Raw genomic sequence first — 21,544 nt, forward strand, 5'->3', positions numbered from 1 at the left:
GGAAGGCCAGGCACGATGGCTCACGGCTAATCCTAGCACTTTGGTAGGCGGAGGTGGGCGGATCATGAGGTCAGGAGTTTGAGACCAGTCTGGCGAACATGGTGAAACCCCATCTCTACTAAAGATACAAAAAATCAGCCAGATGTGTTGGCACGTGCCTGTAATCCCAGCTACTCAGGAAGCTGAGGCAGGAGAGTCACTTGAACCCTGGAGGCTGAGGTTGCAGTGAGCCAAGATCACGACACTACTCTTCAGCCTGGGCAACTGGGCGAGACTGCTTCTCGGGAAAAAAAAAGATCACCTGGAAGTGGTAAAGACCTGTGTACTCCTGGGCCCCAGCTCCCCAAAATTCTGATTTTTTTTTTTTTTTTGAGACGGAGTTTCTCTCTTGTTACCCAAGCTGGAGTGCAATGGTGCAATCTCGGCTCACCGCAACCTCCGCCTCCTGGGTTCAGGCAATTCTCCTGCCCCAGCCTCCTGAGTAGCTGGGATTACAGGCACACGCCACCATGCCCAGCTAATTTTTTGTATTTTTAGTAGAGACGGGGTTTCACCATGTTGACCAGGATGGTCTCGATCTCTTGACCTCGTGATCCACCCGCCTCGGCCTCCCAAAGTGCTGGGATTACAGGCTTGAGCCACCGCGCCCGGCCAATTCTGATTTTTTTTATGGTTTGGGAGCAAGAGTCTGGGCATCCAGTGGCTTTTAAATTTTTACATGTGATTCTAATGTGCAGTCAGGGCTGAGAACTACTTTATATGAATCATCTTAATTTCACCAGACCCTTCTAGAATATTCCCAGACCAGAGTCTATCTAGGGGGAAATGGGCCAAGTCTGGTTTCTAACTTTCATGTCCCCTGTTGAGGATGTTCAGACAGTCCTTCTTCAGTGTATTCTATGCAGTGGTGTGCTGGTAAATATTTCACAACCAGTTTCTTTCTCCCTTCCTTCCCTCCTTCCTTCCTTCCTTCCTTCCTTCCTTCCTTCCTTCCTTCCTTCCTTCCTTCCTTCTTTCCTTCCTTCCTTCCTCTCTCTCTCTCTTTTTTTCTCCTTCTTGATCTTGCTCTTTCACCCAAACTTGGAGTATGGTGGCATGATCATGGCTCACTGCAACCTCTGCCTCCCAGGCTCGAGCCTTCCTCCCACCTCAACCTCCCGAGTAGCTGGGATTACAAGCACAAGCCACCATGCCTGGCTAATTAGGTATTTTTAGTAGACATGGGGTTTCGCCATGTTGGCCAAGCTGGTCTGGAACTACTGGCCTCAAACAATCCACCCACCTCAGCCTCACAAAGTGCTGGGATTACAGGCGTGAGCCACTGCACCCGGCCCACAGCCAGTTCTTTCCAGTAGTAATTTGTAGCATTGGCCAATTTCCCTGGTGTACATACTCCCACCATGGCTGCTTTCAAACTATCAACATGATGGCACTGAACAAAGAGTTGGGGAGAGATGTGCCCAGCTGGCTCGGATGCAGTGTGTGAGCCAGCTCGAGCACACCACCGGCCCAGTGGATAGATTCTTACTGAGCCATTCTCCAGTAAGAAGCTTCCCAACCCTGCTCTCCCAACTCATTGCCAGAGCCACGTCTAACAAAACACAAATACTGCTGATATAAGAAGCTTTCCTTAATACCCCCAGCCAGAATTTTGTCCTCCCCTGTGCTCCCCTAACATGGTCTTGGTACCTCTCCTATGGTATAGTGTGCCATGTATTTGTGCATTTCTTGTTTTCTTTGAGACAGAGTCTCACTCTGTCACCCACGGTGGAGTGCAGTACCGCGTTCTCAGCTCACTGCAACCTCCACCTCCCGGGTTCAGGAGATTCTCTTGCCTCAGCCTCCAGAGTAGCTGGGATTACAGGTGTATGCCAGGACGTGTGGCTAATTTTTGTATTTTTCATAGAGACAGCATTTTGCCATGTCAGCCAGGGTGGTCTTGAACTCCTGACCTCAGGTGATTCACCTACCTTGGCCTCCCAAAGTGCTGGGCTTACGGGCGTGAACCACCATGCTCGGCCGTATTTGTGCATTTCTTTCTTTCTTTTTTTTTTTTTGAGATGGAGTTTCGCTCTTGTTACCCAGGCTGGAGTGCAATGGCGCGATCTCCGCTCACCGCAACCTCCGCCTCCTGGGTTCAGGCAATTCTCCTGCCTCAGCCTCCTGAGTAGCTGGGATTACAGGCACGCGCCACCATGCCGAGCTAATTTTTTGTAGTTTTAGTAGAGACGGGGTTTCACCATGTTGACCAGGATGGTCTCGATCTCTTGACCTCGTGATCCACCCGCCTCGGCCTCCCAAAGTGCTGGGATTACAAGCGTGAGCCACCGCGCCCGGCCGTATTTGTGCATTTCTATCCTCCAAGCTAGGTAAGCTTCTTGAAGGCAAGGAGCCATGATTTTCTCTCTCTCTCTTTTTTTTAATTTTTGTGGAGAACAGGGTCTCACTATATTGCCCAGGTAGGTCTCAAACTCCTGGGTTCACGTTATCCTCCCACTTCTGCCTCCTGAAGTGCTGGGGTTACAGGCATGAGCCACTGTACCCAGCAAGCCATGATTTTTTCTCTTTTAATTTTTTAAAGTTTTTTGAGACAGTCTCACTTTTTCCCCCAGGCTGAGATGCAATGGCATGATCTCGGCTCACTGCAACCTCTGCCTCCCAGGTTGAAGCAATTCTCCTGCCTCAGCTTCCCAAGTAGCTGGGATTACAATTGTGTGCCACCACACCTGGCTAATTTTTTTGTATTTTCAGTGTAAATGGGATTCCACCATGTTGGCCAGGCTGGTTACAAACTCCTGACCTCAAGTTAGCCGCCTGCCTTGGTCTCCCAAAGTGCTAGAATTACAGGCGTGAGCAACTGTGCCCAGCCTCTTTATAAAAAACAAAAAAATCTGTGTTTAGCATGCTTCCCAGCAACAGCAAGTTCATACCAAATGACTGTTGAATCAAAACCTTGATCTTTTTTTTCTCCCTCAATCTTCCCTTTTTCCTTCCACCACAATATCATCTATTTTGCTTCTGCTGGGCACACAGCACCATTCTTCAGAGCACTTGGGACCCATGAAATAGGCAGCAGGGCTAGGTGTCATAAGACGTGTGCATTGTCTGTGCAAGAGTGGTATGCAGGGGAGAATATGCACCCACATCTTACTGATTTTGTGTGTTTCACATCTGCTTTTTTTTTTTTTCTCATTATCACTGCTGTCCTTCCAGCACAGGCCTTTGTCCCTTCACCCCTGGACTAGTGCCATGATCCCTCCTCAGTGCCCTAGCTCCACATTAGCGTTGCTCTCACCCATCTTGCACCCTGGTCCAAGTCAGCTTTTATTTGATCACCCCTCTGCTCAAAGACGTATCATATATTCTCACTGTTCTACCACATTGAATCTAAATTCCATGGACTGGCCTTTGAGGCTTTTAACCAACTTGTTCTGCCCACCCCCAATCTCTGCAATCTCTTTTCTCGTTATTCTCCTCTCCAGCCAAGCAACTATGCTTATCGACCTGCACATATGGCTTGCTTATTTCTGTGCTTGCTCCTTGCCTTTGAACACATCCCACTTCTCTCTGCTAATTCATGCCTATCACTTCAAGATCCAGCTTAAAACACCCTCTTGTGGGAAGCCAGATCTGGTTAACTCCTTCCTGTTCTTTTGTTCAGTGTTCCACATCACGCTTGTCTATAACATTTGCGGCATATTACTTTTTCTTTACTGATGTTTTGCTTTTGAAAAAATAACAAGTCTCATTCACTGAGCACTTATTGTGCGCCGGGCAGTGTGCTAAGACATTTTATGTACATTTTCTCATTTAATACTCACAACAGGCCAGATGCGGTGGCTGGCTCATGCCTGTAATCCCAGTAGTTTGGGAGGCAGATGCGGGAGGACTGTTTGAGCCCAGGAGTCCAAGTTCAGCCTGGGCAACATAGCGAGACCCCCATCTCTAAAATAAAAAAAAAAAAAAAATCCTGACAAACAACTTTTGAGATAGGCATTTCGTTTTGCAGTTGAGGGAACTGGGATTCAGAGAGGTTAAGGCACTTTCTCAAGGTCACACAGCTAGAAAGTAGTAGAGCTGGGATTTGAGCCTAATCCGATTCCAGAGCTCTATACATGTTCTGATGTTGTGCTTTTAAGGCAGGTCATGTGTCTTTGTGAATCTAGTCTCCCCAATGTCATCATCCTTCCACCACAGTATCATCTATTTTGAGTGTAGCCTCTCCAGGGCAGCATTCATTCCATAACTGTGGCTGGATCACTCCTAGAAATTAGCATAGTGCTCCTCACTCAGGCAGCGCCCACTGCTCCCTGTTCAACCTGTTTCCTCCCAGAGCTTTGGTCATATAGGTCTCAAGCCTGTGCATTCTCAAAGTGGTTGCATTACACAATCACCTAGGAAACTGAAAAAAATAAATAAATCCTGATGCCTGGGCTTCATCTATGACAAATAAAATCATAATCTCTGAGAGTAGGACTCAGGCATCTGCTTTTTTCTTAAAGCATTTAAGGAAACTCTACTGTGCAGTCAATGTTGAGAATCACTCAGAACACAGAAGACTCAGTTGGAAGGCTGTGTCTCTATTTTAAACCCCTTTTATTTCTCAGGAAGCCACATCTCTCCTGCCTGCCTTGTCTTCCCTCCCCGCTTCTCTGCCAGTCCATTTGGCTTTTTACCCAACAACATCTGAGGAGGGCAGCAACCATTGGTTGAGGAGGTAGCCACAAGCCAATTAAACATCGGCTCCAAGCCAGTTCTTAAACCAATGGGGATCCTGTGACTCACAGGTGGAAAAATTAACATATTAAAGCATTCTGGGTTTCACAAAGACAAAAATAAAGCAAATAATTTGCTCTTTTAGAAACAGCAAACACTCCACCTCTTAATCTGCTACCAACATCTCCCCCTGGGAAATCGTTTAAGAAAGGAAAGTTGCAACTCCTCTAAGAGCTTCCGCCAGCTGGCAGGCAGGCCTGCCCCCCGCCCACGCTGGTCACTGGTATTCAAACAGGAGAGCTGTGGAGGGGGCGGCTGACCAAGACTGCCAGACTTTGCACAGGCGACAGCTGCTTGCCAGTCTGAAGGAGCCGATCTATGGGAATGAATCTAAGGTTCTGGAAGGGCTGGACTCTGGGAGGTGAAATAAGGACAAGGTTCTGCATGTTCCCCGTCTTCCCAGGCCCTCTCTGTTCTGTTCGCATGCTCAGACACTCCCTCTTCAATGACTCAAGGTGCATGTGCCTACGGCAGGGCCCCCCAACTGGTGTGCACACGGAATGGGTAGAGATGCGCCAAGATATTCATTCCTACAGTTTCTGGGGCAGCCAGGCAGAATGTGGGGTGGACAGAATCTCTGGGGCTGCTCCATATACCCCAACGTTCTACATGAATATTCTTTTCTTTTTTCTTTTTCTTTCTTTTTTCTTTTTTTGAGACAGGGTCTCACTCTGTTGCCCAGGCTGGAGTGCAGTGGTACAATCACAGCTCACTGTAGCCTCGACCTCCCTGGCTCAGGTGATCCTCCCACCTCAGTCTTCTGAGTAGCTGGGACCACAGGTGTGTGCTGCCATGCCCAGCTAATTTTTGTATTTTTTGTAGAGACAGGGTTTCACTACGTTGCCTAGGTTGATCCCAAACTCCTAGACTCAAGTGATCTGCCCACCCTGGCTTCCCACAGTGCGGGATTATAGGCGTGAGCCACCACGCTGGCCTGTGAATATAATTTTACATGTGTGCTATGATATGAGAAAGAGGGGAAGCAGTGGCCTGGGGTTAGCCCCAAATTCTCCAGTTTCCCTGCCCTGTGCTGAAGAACTGTGTCGGGCTGATCTGACCCTCCCTAGCCTTCCCTAGTGCTGGCTGAACTTACTTGTGATCAAAACAGCATGTGCTAAAGGGCTGAGAAGGGACAGAAAGATTAGCCCAAAGAGGCCCAGGGTCGAACCACTTCAGAATCATTGAACCTCACGTAACAAACTCAAATTCTCTTTCTCAAGTTTACTTCTTCTATTCCCAAGGCCTGTTCCTGGACAGAAGGAGACCCTCAAAGCAGGGCTTACCTTGGCATCCATGATGCTGGTCTCCACCCGGGCCACGCCCTGGTTCTCCCGGAACAGCTGGATCTTGCTGATCTTGCTGAACTCGGACAGCACAGTGGTGAGGTTGGTTTTGAGGTCAATAACATGGCTGATGCCATGACGGGGTCCCACCAGGAGAGTGGTGGCCGACTGCTTCTCGTCCTGATGCCCAAGAATGGCAGGCAGTATTCACAGAAAGAAGGGTGGAGGAGTTGGGGAGACGAGGCAGGAGGAGGAAATAGAAAACATGCATTGGACTCTGCTGGTGGGATCTGAAAATATCTGGGGCTCAGTGCCAGACAGGACAGCCTTGAGGGGAAAATGGTCTGGGACAGAAAATGGTTCCTGGGACAGAGCCCCAGATTATGGGTCCAAATGGACACCTTAGCGTCAGCAGCAGGTCGAGTAAAGAGTGCAGCAGCAGGACTGGCTCTAGCAAAATAGTGAAGTTGGTGAGGTTTGTTCGGGGGGCCTTTGGGGCACCCTTCCCTACCAAGCCCCAGGGACTTTCCATTTGTTGCTGCAGGCCATTCGAGGCCCCCACCCAGTGCTCTGCCTGAGACGGTGGCATCCCATGTCTAGTCTTTACTCTCCCCCTACCAACAGCCACTCAGACTTGCGCTTCTCACCCAGGCCAAAATCTAAACTGGCACAGTAACTCTGCCTAAGGTGTTCAGGGTTGATTGGGTACTTCATGGCAGCCTCCCTCCTTAAGCAGAGATTTGCCTATTAATGGGCACTCTAGGAGGTGTGGTCGATAGAAGTTTTAGCACTGGTAGGTGGGTGGGAGAAAGATTTGATGGCATATGAAGGAGGTGGGAGGGGACAGTGGGCTTTCAGTGTTCTGCCAATCCCCATATGTAAATGGCTACCTCTTGGCCTGAAGGGCTGGATTTGCTTACGAGGTATTGACAGACTCCTTGGAGCAACCAAGCCTGGGTCCTCTGGTGGCCCATTCCCTGGTATTAGCATCACTCTGAGGAACCTCTTGTGTCTGTCTATAGGCACTTTGATAAGTAGCTTTCCATCGTTGTGCCGCACTAGCTGACAGTGTACCCCTGGGAGCAAGACAAGCACCTGGATCCAATCAGCAAGACCATTTGCATTCTGTTTCACCAGGGTAAACTAGCCTGGGGCACAGTCTTAGACTGGGGCCAGCTGTGCCCCGCCCCAGAGCCTTGTTCCTGCAGCAGAGGTGCTGGGCAAGCAGGGGAAATAGAAGGACTCAGGAAACTTAGGGTAGGGGACTGCAGGAGTATGTGTAACAAAAATGAAATAGAGCAGGGGTTGCCAAACTATGGCCCATGGGCCAAATCCCGACCACCACCTATTTTTTATGGCTCAGGAGCTAAGAACGGTTCTTACATTTTTTAATGGTTGAGAAAAAAATCAGAAGAGGCATGTTTTGTGACATGTGAAAACTACATGAAATTCAAATTTTCATGTCTATGGTTTTTGGCACATAGCCACACCCATTTGTTTATGCATGTCTGTAGCTGCTTTCATGATCTCACAGCTGAGTAGTTGCCGCAGTTGCCCATACGGCCTGCCTGTAAAACCTAAAATGTTTACTATCTGGCCCTTCATGGAAAAAGTTTGCTGAGCCCCAAAATTGAGGAAGAGGAACAAAAAAAGGTCATGGAGGGATACTCAAGACAAGTATCTCCTCCCACTTTATTATTTTACCAGAGGCAGGGCCAGGGAGGGGAGAGGTAGAAGGAGGAGGAAGAGGAAGGCAGGCCTTTAGAAATATTTGCCCCTCCTGCCCCTACACCCAAGGACAAGAGCCAACAAAGGGCTCCCTCCCCACATCCCCCCATCTTGCCCCACTGACCAGGCCCACAGTGTTGAACAAAACGCCCGTGAAGGTAGGAAGTTCATTCAGAATTCGTAGATACTGGAGCTTTGCCTGAATTGCAGAGCCCTGTGGAAAAACCCATTCAGAAATATGAGAAGCCTGAGGAGCACAGGAAAAGCAAAGCCATGTTCTCAACGAGGAGTCTCAACATCCTGGGACAGTCACCTGTCAGCAAGTGACACTGTGGAGATGTGAAGACGCCCTCCATAAAACTGCAGGAAGGTTCAAGTTTGCACAGCTCTTCCCTCTAGCATCTCATCTCCCTTTCTAAAACCTTCTCCTACTTCCTGATCTTCATTCCTAAACTATCCAGCTTACTCATTTTGTTTTGGGTTTAGTTCCAACTAACTCTGATGCCCCACCTAATCTATACCTCTCTCCTGAGATCTTTCAGACTCCTAGAGTCACCTAGATTCTGGTCATTCCCCAGCTGGGGATCCCGCTCAATACCTTTCATACTAAGTACTCCTAAGTTCCATAACTGCACTTCAGGCATTCCTGGTCTCTATTAGCATCCCCTGGGAATCGCGCCAGAAACCTGTGAGTCACATTGGACTCCTTAATCGTTTCATGTGAGGGCCACCAGCTACCAGAGCATCTGGATTCTTACCCCCATCTCCTTTTCCAATCTATCCATCCCTCTTCTCTAGCCAGTCATTGCCTTGACATTCCCACCTGTGTCAGGGTGACAGCCAGGTTACCTTCAGGACTGACACTCATTGTTTCCCTCTTTTCCTCAAGTGCCCCCACACACTGCTAGAGGGAGCATCCTAAAACATAAGTTTAATCACATCAACTTCCTGCTTTAAACCCTTAGTGGCTCCCAGCTGCCTACAGGATGAAGTACAACCCCTTTCCTTGGCACACAAGGCCCTCCATGAACAGGCTCCTGCCAACCACTCTGGCCTCTTCTCTTGCCCCTACCTTTACCCCTTGCACACAGCTTGCATTCTCTGCATTGCTTAGGCGGAATGATTTGCATTTCTGTCCTTGCACCATGTTCTCTCATATCTCTGGGCCTTTGTACACATGGATCTCCTTGCCTGGGAAAGACTTCCTCCCATGACCCATGCCCATGGATTCATCTAGACATACTCTTTATCTTTCAAGACCCAGCTCTGGCCTATTTCACCCGCCTCAGGCTGGGTTTAGTATTCTTCCTCTGTGCTGCCAGAGCACCTGTGCCTAATGCACTGTGTTAGGACTGACTACTGTGTTTCTCCATTAAGCTGTGGCTGACTCCGGGGCCAAGACCAGGACTTCTTCATCTTCATACTTCCAGCCCGAGCACGGGGGTGCCTCGAAAAAAATGTTACCTGAGGAGCTGGTGGTAAGCACTGATGCTCTCAGTTGAGAAGAAAACAATCTGATTAAATATGCACAGCAAGGTGGGAATGGCTTAACTCTCTGGGGAAATTTGCATCTTAAAAGAGAAACTAGTTGGTAATGCAAGAAATCTGGAATGGGAGGAATATATGGGGGCGATTGCGTCCCGTATGTACATCTGCATGCTGATTCTAATGCCTCTCACCACTTTTCTGCTTCTTGGGCAGGAAGCACAGGCAGACTGAGCCTTACAAAGCTAAGAAGCTGCTGCGGGGCTCGGGAAAGCAGATAGTGGGAGTCGTCAGAGCACTAGAAAGTGGAGGCAGTGACCTGATCCCTCGCCATTCTACCCAGTGACCCACTATCCAGGTCAGGTCTTGTGCCCCCAACTCTCCCCTTTTTCCCTGGGCTGGGGTTTTGTTTCCCACATTCCATATCCCAGGACTGATGAATTAGAAAGCTATTGAGGTACAGAGGTACATTTCCTTTTTTTATATTTTATTTTATTTGTTATTATTTTTTTAAAAGTAAATACAGTGTCTCACTATGTCCCCAGACTGGGTGTCAAACTCCTGGGCCCAAGCGATCCTTCTGCTTCGGCCTCCCAAAGTGCTGGAATTACAGGCATGAGCCACCACGCCAGCCTAGTCATTTCCATGGAAAACATGTGCCTCCCCAGGATTCAATGCTTTCCACGTGACAGATGCTCAATTGGCACTGACTAACTGGTGAAAGGATCTGAGAATTATCTCCTCCTGCATCTTGGCCCCTTTGCTTTGAGGACCCTGAGCTCTCTCGGTGATGTGTCACTGAACTGTCTCTTGGGGATGCTCAGGCTTGGGGAAGACTCCTCTTCATAACTGCCCCCACACCTGGCTAAGCCATATGTGCAACCGAGTCAAACGCAGTGGTGAGGATCCCCAGAGGACCAGACCCTGCTGGGGAACCACCCAGGATCTCCCTGTGGCCAGTAGTGCCTGAGCACTGTGCCCAGTGGCCTACTCTGGATACCTTGGTGCCGCAGGAAGGATGTGTTTGGTGAGCCTTCAGTTGCTGAGAAAGAGATTTCCGGAGGTTCTTCTCTTTGATGCCCTGCAGGAGGGAGGGGGGAAGAAAGGGTTCCAGACCCCACTCCTTCCTAAAAGCAGAAGAAAAGTAAGAGATTAGTGAGAAAGGCAAAGTGGGACAGAGAGAAGATGGTAAGACAGAAATTGACTGAATCTGAAAGGTAGAGATAGAGGAATAGAGACTGGGAGAAAGAAAAAGGGACAGGGACAGGGAAATAACATTAGCCATAGCTCCCTAGTAGAAGCTGTAGCTCTAGGGCTTCATGGTCTAGATATGAGGGACTCCAATTCTCACTCCCATCCCATGTCCTACATTTCTGAAAAGCATAGCATAGCTCAACAAGTGTACCTTTTCCCTACACAAATATTTGCCCCATCACAAAGGGCCCCAGCCCAACTCACTCCACATTCTTGAGCGAGATCTTCTGACTAGGTCGGGTGGCTGAGACAGTGATATAGATGTGGAGCGCAGCAAGGCCCAAAAGCATCTCTGGCTTGGGGTCCATTCCAAAGCGTTCTCGAATAACATCATTCCGACTCTGCATGAGAGGGCAGTCCAAACCTATCAGTTGAAGGAGACATTCCTTCCCCACCCCCTGATCTACTCCCTTACATCCCAGACAATACTCATGGTATCAGTAAGGCATGCTAGATCAAGGGACAGAGGAAGGTGCTCCCCTTGAGCAAGAGACAACACAGGAGACTGAGGTTTCAGAGACTGTTCACTTCATTCAGCAGATATTGGATAGCCTTCTTCTCAGTGACAGGTGCACACAATGGCAAGGTACAAGCAGACAGTCCAGTTCACTGCAAAAGTGAGACATGGCACCAACTTCCTTTTTAAATTCCTTTTATAAGAGACCTTCTCACATTTTTTCTTGGGGTTATACTCACCCCCAAGCTATACATGGCTCCTTTACTAGCTCGGATGGAAAAAAGGGGAGAAACATATTAGGAGGGATAGGGCCCTGGCCCAGAAGCCCAGGGTAAGAGCTGGATTGCAAGGATGGGGAGGCATTCTGCTTGATGTCTGAAGGACAAAAATATTGATGAGTCAATCTTCCCTATGCTATCCTAGAGGAGGTCTCCAGGAACTACTGGCCACGGGTATGACAACCCCCAAACCTTGAGGGTGACAGCCCCAGCTATCAATGAGTCACCCTTGGTTAGACCAGTTGCCTATTTTGTTAAAGTGGAACCAGGATAGACTAAGAGACTAGGGAGCCACAGTGATATCACTGTAGTATAGGAGAGAGTGGAAAAGGATTACATCATCAATGATCATCTATGCAGAAAATTCAGTGGAATCTATTACAAAAAATTACTACACCTACAGTCTTCCCTCGGTATCCGTGGAGGATATCTTCCAGGACCCCCATGGATACTGAAATTTGTGAATGTTCAAATCCTTTATATAAAATGCTGTAGTATTTGCATGTAACCTATGCAAATCCTCCTTTATACTTTAAATCACCTCTAGATTACTTATAGTACCTAATATAATTAAACTGTTAGGTAGGACTGGATGTGATGGCTCATGCCTGTAATCATAGCACTTTGAGAGGCTGAGTCTGGTGGATCACCTAAGATCAGGAGTTTGAAACCAGCCTCACCAACATGGTGAAACCCTGTCTCTAAAAATACAAAAATTAGCTGGGCATGGTGGCACATGCCTGTAATCCCAGCTACTCTAGAGGCTGAAGCAGGAGAATCACTTGAACCTGGGAGGTAGAGGTTCCAGTGAGACGAGAGCAAAACTCCATCTCAAAAAAAAAAAAAAACAAAAAAGTTATGTAGGCCAGGTGCCATGGCTCATGCCTGAAATATCAGCACTTTGGGAGGCTGAGACAGGTGAATCACTTGAGGTCAGTAATTCGAGACCAGCCTGGCCAACATGGTGAAACCCTGTCTCTATTAAAAATTCAAAAATTAGGCTGGAGGCGGTGGCTTATCCCTATAATCCTAGCACTTTGGGAGGCTGAGGTGGGTGGATCACCAGGTCAAGAGATCGAGACCATCCTGGTCAACATGGTGAAGCCCCGTCTCTACTAAAAATACAAAAATTAGCTGGGCATGGTGGCGCACGCCTGTAGTCCCAGCTACTCAGGAGGCTGAGGCAGGGGAATTGCTTGAACCCAGGAGGCGGAGGTTGTGGTGAGCCGAGATTGCGCCATTGCACTCCAGCCTGGGTAACAAGAGCGAAACTCTGTCTAAAAAAAAAAAAATTCAAAAATTAGCTGGTGGTGCATGTCTATAGTCCCAGCTACTTGGGAGGCTGAGGCAGGAGAGTCATTTGAACCTGGGAGGCGGAGGTTGCAGTGAGCTTCGATCATGGCACTGCACTCCAGCCTGGGTGACAGAGAAAGACTCCATTACAAAATAAAATAAAATAACAATGCTCTGTAAATAGCTATTATACTGTATTTTTAAACTTCGTATTTTTTAAATTACTGTACCATTGTTTTTTATTGTTTTTCAAATATTTTCAAAATCCACATATATGAAACCTGTAGATATGAAGGGCCAAATGTAGTGAGTTTACCAAGGTTTCGGTATATAAGATCAATACGCAGAAATCAATTGTATTTCTATTTTCTTTTAAAAAATCTTTTTTCTTTTTTTATAAAGATGGGGTCTCACTATGTTGCCCAGGCTGGTCTTGAACTCCCAAACTCAAGTGATCTTCCTGCTTCAGCCTCCCAAAGTGCCGGAATTACAGGCGAACATGCCCAACCCCAATTGTATTTGTATATGCTAGCAAGAAATAATTGAAAATTGAAATTCAAATCAAAATCATTTACAATAGCATCAAAAAATATGAAATAATTGGTGACAAATCTGACAAAACATGTGAAGGCCTATATACTGAAAACTACAAAATACTGTTGAGAAAAATTATAGAAGGTCTAATTAAATGTAGAAGTATTGTGTTCAGAGGTTGGAAGACTCAATATTGTTAAGATGTCAATTGTCCTCAAATTGATCTGTAGTTTCAACATAATCTCAATCCAAATCACAGCAGGTTTTGGTAGAAATTATCAAGGTAATTCTAAAATTCACATGAAAATGCAAAGGACCTATAATAGCCAAATCAACTTTGAAAAAGAACAAAGTTGGAGAACAAATACTTCCTGATTTCAAGAATTATTATGAAGCTCTAGTAATCAAAAGAATGTGATGTTGACATAAGTACAGATAAGTAGATCGACAGATCACAACAGAGAGTTCAGAAATAGATCTATACATATATAGACAACAGATTTCTGACAAAAGTACAATGGTAATTCAGTGGAGAAAGTATAGTCTTTTTTTTTTTTTTTTTTTGAGATGGAGTTTCGCTCTTGTTACCCAGGCTGGAGTGCAATGGCGCGATCTCGGCTCACCGCAACCTCCGCCTCCTGGGTTCAGGCAATTCTCCTGCCTCAACCTCCTGAGTAGCTGGGACTACAGGCACGCGCCACCATGCCCAGCTAATTTTTTGTAGTTTTAGTAGAGACGGGGTTTCACCATGTTGACCAGGATGGTCTTGATCTCTTGACCTTGTGATCCACCCGCCTCGGCCTCCCAAAGTGCTGGGATTACAGGCTTGAGCCACCGCGCCCTGCCGAAAGTATAGTCTTTTTAACAAAAGGTGCTGGAACAATTGGATGTCCATATGCAAAAACAAAAAACAAAAAAACAAAACCCCACGAAACTTTGATGGATACCTTATACCACATACAAAAGTTAATTCAAATGGATCATAGGCCTAAATATAAAACTGTAAATGATAAAACATCTAGAAAAAAAGAGAAAAATTCTTGTAACTGTGGGTTAGACAAAGATTTTTTTAGATATGACACCAAAAGCACTGTCCATAAAAGAACAAATTAGCAAATTGGACTTCATCAAAATTCAAACATTTGCTCTGTGAAAGACATTGTTTGGAGACTGAAAAGGCAAGCCACATACTGGAAGAAAATAATTGCAAATAGTATATCCAACAAACGACTTGCATCCAGAATAAATAAAGAACTCTCAAAACTCAATAAGTAAGCAACCCAATAAAAAAGCAGGCAAGATCTAAACAGTCACTTCACCGAAGAAGATGCGTGGCATCAAATAAACACATGAAAAGATGCTCAACATCATTAGTCATTAGGAAAATGCAAGTGAAAAGCATAATGAGATGCCACTACACACTATCGGAATGACTAAATGTTAAAAAAGAATACTGACAATACCAAGTGCTGATAAGTATATGAGAAACTGAAACTCTCATACATGGCTGGTGGGAATGAAAGGTGGTACAACTACATTTGAAAAAAGTATTGCAGTTTCTTTACAAAATTAAAGTAGATCTACCATATGCTCAAACCATTCCAAACCTGTTTACCCCAAAGAAAAGAAGGCAAATGTCCATACAAAGACTGCTACATGAATGTTCATAGAAGTTTTATTGTAATAACTAAAACCTGGAAACAAGCCAAATGTTCATCAACAGATGAATCAATAAACACATTCTAGAATATCCATACCATGAAATACTACCTGACAATAAAAATGAATGAAATATTGATACATGCAACAACATGGATGGATCTCAAAATCAGTATGCTGGGCCAAATAAGTCAGATCAAAATAAGTGTATGTACCATATGATCTCATTTCTATATAACTCTAAAAAGTGCAAACTAATCTATAGTTACAGAAAGCACGTCAGTGGTAGACTAGGACTGGGAGGGATGAATTATAAAGTGGCCTGAATAAACTTTTGGGAGTGTTAGATATGTTCAATATTTTGATTGTGGTGATAGTTTCATGGGTATAAACGTAGGTCAAAACTTACGGTATTGTGTATTTTAAACATGTATGCTTTGTCATTTGTCAATTAGCCCTCAATAAAGCTGTTACGTATAAAAAATAAAGAATACAGCTGAAGTCCATATCATCATGAAGGAGAAGGATAGAATGGACATGATCTTGTCACTAACTTTTAAAATATTCAAATCAAGGTAATCCTTGGAAGCTTGAATGAAGAAATTTAGGGCAAAAAAAAAAATGAGAACTAAAACTATGAAATTCACAGAGCAACCACAACTCATTGTCTCCTAGAAGGTTTGTAAATGAACTTGAGGCTATTTGCAAAATATTCCTAACATTTTAGATTGTCAGAAGAGTCAAAAAGGACAATCACAATGTCTCATAGCACCTCCCGAGGTATCACCATCAGAGACAGATGAAGTTTTAGTTTTTTCTCTCATTAAGTGCTGTTGTATGTCCTATGGGCAACTAAAAGTCAACATTTCCCAAAATGAACTCATCTTTTCCCTAAACCCATTCCATTGCCTGTATTCTCTAACGGGAATGATACCACCTCCACAGGACACTCATTAAGTTAAAGCCTATCCATTCTACCCTTTAAATCTCTCTTGCAACCCATCTCACCTGCTTCATCATGGCCCTGGTTCTAGCCCTTGTCATTTCTTCTGGATAACTGCCATAGCTCCCTAGCTGGTATACTTCTTCAACACTTGTGTGGTCTTTTGAAATTGCTCATCTGACCAGGCTATTCTCCTTTAATCATTTCCGCTCTCCTACCCTCTGCAGAATTTTTTCACTTTGGCTGCACATTAGGATCACTTGAGGAATTAATAAAAAAATACCAGTGTTTGAAACCCACTCCCATAGATTTTGATTCAACTGGTCTTGGATGGAGCACAGCATTTTCCCAAAGTCTCCTAGATAATTTTAATGTGCATCTAGGGTTAAAACCCACTGTCACAAGGCAGAGGTTCTCAAAATCTTTTGGGTATCAGAATCCCCTGGAGGGCTTGTTAAAACACGGAGTACTGAATTCTACCTCCAGAGTTTCTGACTCAGTAGGACTGGGCTGGGGCCTAAGAATTTGCATTTCTAACAAGTGTCCAGTTGATTCTGATGCTACCAGCCCAGGAAACATGAAATTGCAAAGAACCTAGAACAGCCACACTTCAATCATAAAGTCTATGCTTGCCTTGGCCTACCAAAGCCTTTCACCCTGCTTCCTGTCTCTCCAACTTTATCTCCTACTCCTCCTTACCTCACATCCTGTACTCTAGCCATTGGAAATCACTCATGGTTCTCTCATGCCATGCTGTTTCATGCCACCATGGCTTTGTAAATGCAAGGCCCTTTGCTTAGAGTATGTCCCCTCCACTCCATCTCTCTACACAGCAAACTCCCACTCATTCTTCAAGGCTAAGAGCATGGATATATCACTTCCTCCACTTAGCCTGCACCGTCTCTCTTGTGTAGAGTTGGAAAAATGCTTCCTGAGTGCCCTCATCTTCGTTGCACCCTGGTGCTGTCTTATTTATTCATGCACATATCAGCTCCAGTGAGCCAGGACAGTCCTTCATTCACTTCTGATTGCTAGTACCTAGCATAAGACTTAACCCAGAGAAAGTGTCCAGTAAATGTTTCTGGATGAACTGAATTGGGAATCATCTCATACTGGAGCTAAGTATTGGGGGTTGGGGCCCGTTGAAACCCAAATGGGTTTGTTAAATTTTAGGATAGTAAAGTTTAGGATGCCAGAGTTACTGGGGTTGCTTGTTTCTGAAAGCTGAACAGATCTGAGTGGACAAATAGACAAGACTTTGAGCTCACAGCCAGCTCAGGTCACCAGGCCAACCAATTTGGCCATGACCTACAATCGTAGCAGAAAAGGAAGGAAAGGGCCTTCAGGGCTACCTGGAGGTTGGAAAAACTTACATAGTGACTTCATTGTGGTGGCAGAACAGCCTGCCTGCTTGTTTGTCCACTGGTCTGTCTGTGTATCCCCAAGCCAGACTCTACCTGGATATATAGATACTCAAAAGCAGCAGGATCCCGACGCAGCAGCTCCACAGGGTCTTTGGGAAAGAAGCTTATTCGGAAGAGGCATTTCATTCCATGATAGTGTGTCCGCTGTACCACCTGAATTCCAGGGATGAAAGGCGAGAAGAAAAGAGATCTGGAATCAATGGCTGGGATGGTGGGCACGCAGCTCAGTGGCTCCTTAAGGTGGGGCTTGAGGCAGAGCTAATAAGCTCTTGTTTCTTACTCTGTCTCCCATCTGGCTGATTCCAAAAGTGTTGAGGAGTCAGCTCTTTTCAACCCTTCTGAGCCAAAATAAAAGGAATTTTCAAATCACTTATCTAGGACATGACCTTTATCAACCACTGGGTCTAAGGCCCAAGACACTAGGCAGGAAGGTAGGGCTCCTGGCAATGGCTCAGACTCTTCTTGCCATGGGATTCATACCTTTACCTTGCAGAGGGGCTCAGCCTCAAGCAGAGTAAATTGCTGATTAGAGTAAATCAAAGGTTTAAAATCTTATTTGTAGGTACAGATGAAACAACTTGGCACTATATTGATAATTGTTGAACCTGAGAATGGGTAATAGGTTAATGATACTATATTCCTCCTACTTGTGTGTATGTTTGCAACTTTTCATAATAAAAAAGTTTAAAATCCCATTTGGAAAAGGAGATCAACTGAATTCAAAGGGCTGCTTGGGGGTGAGGGAGGTGCCTAGGCCTCCTTGCAGGCAGGGTGCCCACCTTTCCTTCCCACCAGTGAGTCTCTGTATTGCATTTGGCTGAGAATTAAACTTGAATCTCTCTTTCCAAAAATCCTTTCCTCTTTTTGTCTGATCTGGGGTTTTGTTTGGCTTTCATGTTCGGTCTGAAAAGGTGTTTCTTCCACTCTTGCTCTCCAAGTCTGTCCCACCGTAGTTGGGAGTACTGCTTGGCTTTGACTGTATCTCTGACGCTTCTTAATGCTTCACTGTTGATGAAATGCTATCCAGAAATCCTGGATTTCCCCAGCCCTTTTCTACACGGTGAGGGCTAGAAAGACCAGATGATACTTTTTCGATGTGGGTGACACGCTGCCTATTTTTGACCTTGCTCAGTCAATTCTCAACTCCCGTTTGTCCTAGGACTTCACTGGCCTTTGTGGTAGCCCAGGCTCTGTGTTCCACAATGAGTAAAGTCACCCCTAGTGCTGCTTAGAGGCCCTGGGGAGAGGTGCAGAGGTAGGTGTTTCTGAATTTCACCTGGCCAGACATATGGCAAAAGAAGGGACAAGTGAGAGCCCTAGGACAAGTGGGAATTGGGAATTGGCTGAGTAGTGTCTACTCCCTGACGCTTCCATAATAGCCTTCATGCAAAAGGCCAAGTTTTGTCCCAGGAAGCAGAAAAATCTATCATGTGGAGTTTCTAGGAGCCAGGAGACTTGCCATTCATTGCTCCTTATCTCAGCATTCTGGGTGCCATGTGGTGAATCACCCCACACTCTTCCCCCTAGGGACCAAGACTAATGATCTTTATGCTCTTCTCAGCTCACAAAGGCCATTGCCAAAAGCCCTCTGGAGGTGGGTAATACCAGCTTTGGGTGAGAACTGTGACTTCTGGGAACCGGCTGAGCATATCATTATGAATTTTCCAGACAGGGAGTGCCTTGGGTCTTCTCTACTAGAGGCCACATGCAAAACTATGTGGAAAAAAGTGTTACTTACATAAGCCAGGGGTTGCTTGTCCTGAAGAAGCAGAAACTTGTGATTCTGTTCTGGCCCGGCGTACTCAAGGACAAGAGCAAAGTGCTCAATGTACCTCAAGGAGAGGCGGTCCTGTAATGTTACCATCACATCCTGTGGGACAGAAAAGAGCCTTGAGCGGGAGATTGGTTCTGGCCTTAAGCTATACTAAGGACTAAACATGGGAGTGGGGATTAAACACCAAGAAAAGAAAGATAGTCCCTGGGGAGAAGGCTGCAACACTGGCCTTTATGGGTAGCCCAGGCTGTGACTCACAATGAGTAAAATGACCAACGAGTGCCTACTCAGAGGCCTGGGCCCGGGGGAGAGGTGCAGAAGTTTCGAGGTTGGTGTTTCTGAAAAGAAGGTCATGTCTCTCCCTCCCTAGCTCTCTCCTTCCACTCAACAAATTATTTCCTAAATGCTTACTAAATGCCAGGCACTGTGGTGGTTCTCCCTTCACTTTCTCTTACAAGTCAGAATATCGACTTGGGTTTGTCTGTCAACTCTTAGGAATGAACAAAAGCAAAAGTGACATTTATATGATTAAAAAGTGTACTATTTCTGGATTCATAATCTAAATCAAATGACTTGAGTTACTGGCAAAATGTTCATTTTTGACCATAGCTGGTTTTTATAGATCATCAATTTAGCAACTTGAAAAATGTATGCACGCAGAGGAACTATGTCATGTGTTTTGGGTACAGTCATGAATCTGACTACTTCTAGGTTCCGTCTGCTCTGCTGCCCTACTTTTAATATGAGGGTGTCTGAAAACACATCAGTGGGGGCTGCACAAATGTCAGTTTTGAGACTTCTGCCACCGATTTGCTGTAACTTTGGCTTATGCAGGGCTCCAATGTGTGTGTTCATGGAGTCAGCATCTCTCAGCCCCCAAACGCTGGAAAGAATCAGGCTTGGGAATGTGAAGCATCCTTACAACCGTGGTTGCCAAGCAAGCCCCTCAGTGAACACCGAAAGACATTCAGTTATTCAAATGTTAGGCTGGAAATTGGTGGGTACTTGAGAGCATCTCTTTGTGTTGTCCAAGTAGTCACAGAGGCACCAGTGTTGCTGGAGCTCTGTCAGGGACAGATGAGGTTTTCTTTGCAGTTCAGCTGCACTGGGAATGTGGACAGCCAAGCCAGCGATTGCCAACTGGTGTTACAAGTGTAACAGCCCCTGTGCAGGCTGTCAATTCACCCAGGTACCTCTCTGGGACAAGTGGCTTGGCAGCCTGTCAAAGTTCCAGTAAGTTGCCAGCACCCTTCCTGGAGTCAGATTGAGATCACAAACGAGGGGGAACACTGCTATCTTCGAAGGCTGGGGCCACCTGGAAGCCACAATAGAGCTGATGATGTGAGGTGGGGAAGTTCAGAGAAGTCTCCAAGGGGAAAGAGAGGGCACTAAACACTCCAGCATGGAGACAGAGCCCACAATGGACCTACCAACCCATGAATAAAACACCAAGGAGGATTCTGATACAAAGTGATATTCTCATCTGCGGGAGGCACATTTGGATATCTCCTGGGTGGCTTAGTTCTGTTTCAATGCCCCCTCCCATAGCCTGAGAACTTCAATAGCCAAAAGACCATTCCATGTCACCCTAAGTAGTTTGTTTAGGTCCTAGGTCCCCTGGGGGACCTACTTAGGCCTAAGCCTTTCAAAAAAATTCTTCATTCACAGACTGTCCCACTCCCTGCAGAATACTTAGTGTCTCCGACCCTAAGACATAAAATGCCAGTAGCACATCCAATCATTGGGATGACCTAAAACACCCTTAGACATTTCCAAAAGCTCTCTAAGAGTGGGAAGTAGCAATCCTGTTTGAAAACCACTGGCAAGACCCATTCTGACTACCTGATAACTCCTCTTGGCATGCTGGCCCAGGAGTTTCTTTACTTATAGAGTTGCCTTGGTCCCAGCGTGGGAATCACAGGATAACTGTGGACCAAGCTAGGTTTTCTGGGTAGATGCTGCAGCAGCCGGGTAGTTTGGGTAGCATTAGTTGCATTCAAACACTCGTTCTGGGAATGGCATTCTCTTTCTGGAGAGAGTCCAGAAGATGCAGGAATGGATATTTCTGTCCCAGAGCAGAGTTGAATCTGGGGGTGAATCATATTATCATTTCTATTCCTAAGGATTAGAGGAAAGTCATCAGGACTTTTCTGAAACCTGGCTGAGCTGTTAAGAAGCACAGATCAGTAATTCCTCTTCCTGTGAAAAGAACAGCCAAAGAGGCTACGGCTTGACTTTTCAAATCTTGGTTCAGTGCTTGAGATCAGGTTGTTATTTAAAAAGCTAGGCATAGCTAAGCTAATCTCCCAAGAGACTGTGTTTATTTCTGTGCTTAAACTTGCTTAGGTGTTATTGTATCAATATAAATCACTTTTGCTTTATAAATGGCTTAATGATCTTCATACTCCTTAGTTCCTAAGAATCCTGAAGGACCCCATGTAACACAAACACAAAGCAGTTCACAAATGTAAGTGCACACACATGGTTTAACAATTACTAGCACACAGTTGAGCATGCAAATTTCCACCACCACTCTCATCTGGGACTGTGCCTTTTTGCAGCCTTGCGCTAACAAGCATCCCGAGCTTAAAGGCCACCTTACTCCAGTGGCAAGCAGCTATGTGCCGACTCAGAGGAACACAGGACACACAATCGC

General features: G+C 45.8%; 1 protein-coding gene across 2 annotated transcripts in view; it reads right to left on the reverse strand.

Annotated features, from left to right (window-relative positions):
- Positions 1–21,544, reverse strand: part of FRMPD3 (FERM and PDZ domain containing 3) — a 92,566-nt gene that overhangs the window by 28,025 nt on the left and 42,997 nt on the right. For both annotated transcript variants that reach the window (XM_032250904.1, XM_032250903.1), the window contains 6 exons: positions 18,853–18,984; positions 17,148–17,267; positions 10,731–10,867; positions 10,273–10,399; positions 7,912–8,001; positions 6,060–6,239 (listed from right to left, as the gene is read on the reverse strand). In XM_032250904.1, coding sequence (XP_032106795.1) covers positions 6,060–6,239; positions 7,912–8,001; positions 10,273–10,399; positions 10,731–10,867; positions 17,148–17,267; positions 18,853–18,984 — 786 coding nt within the window. The remainder of the gene's footprint in view (positions 1–6,059; positions 6,240–7,911; positions 8,002–10,272; positions 10,400–10,730; positions 10,868–17,147; positions 17,268–18,852; positions 18,985–21,544) is intronic.

This window comes from Sapajus apella, unplaced genomic scaffold (genome assembly GCF_009761245.1).
Source record: "Sapajus apella isolate SASKATOON/1434 unplaced genomic scaffold, GSC_monkey_1.0 scaffold73, whole genome shotgun sequence".
NCBI lineage: Eukaryota > Metazoa > Chordata > Mammalia > Primates > Cebidae > Sapajus > Sapajus apella.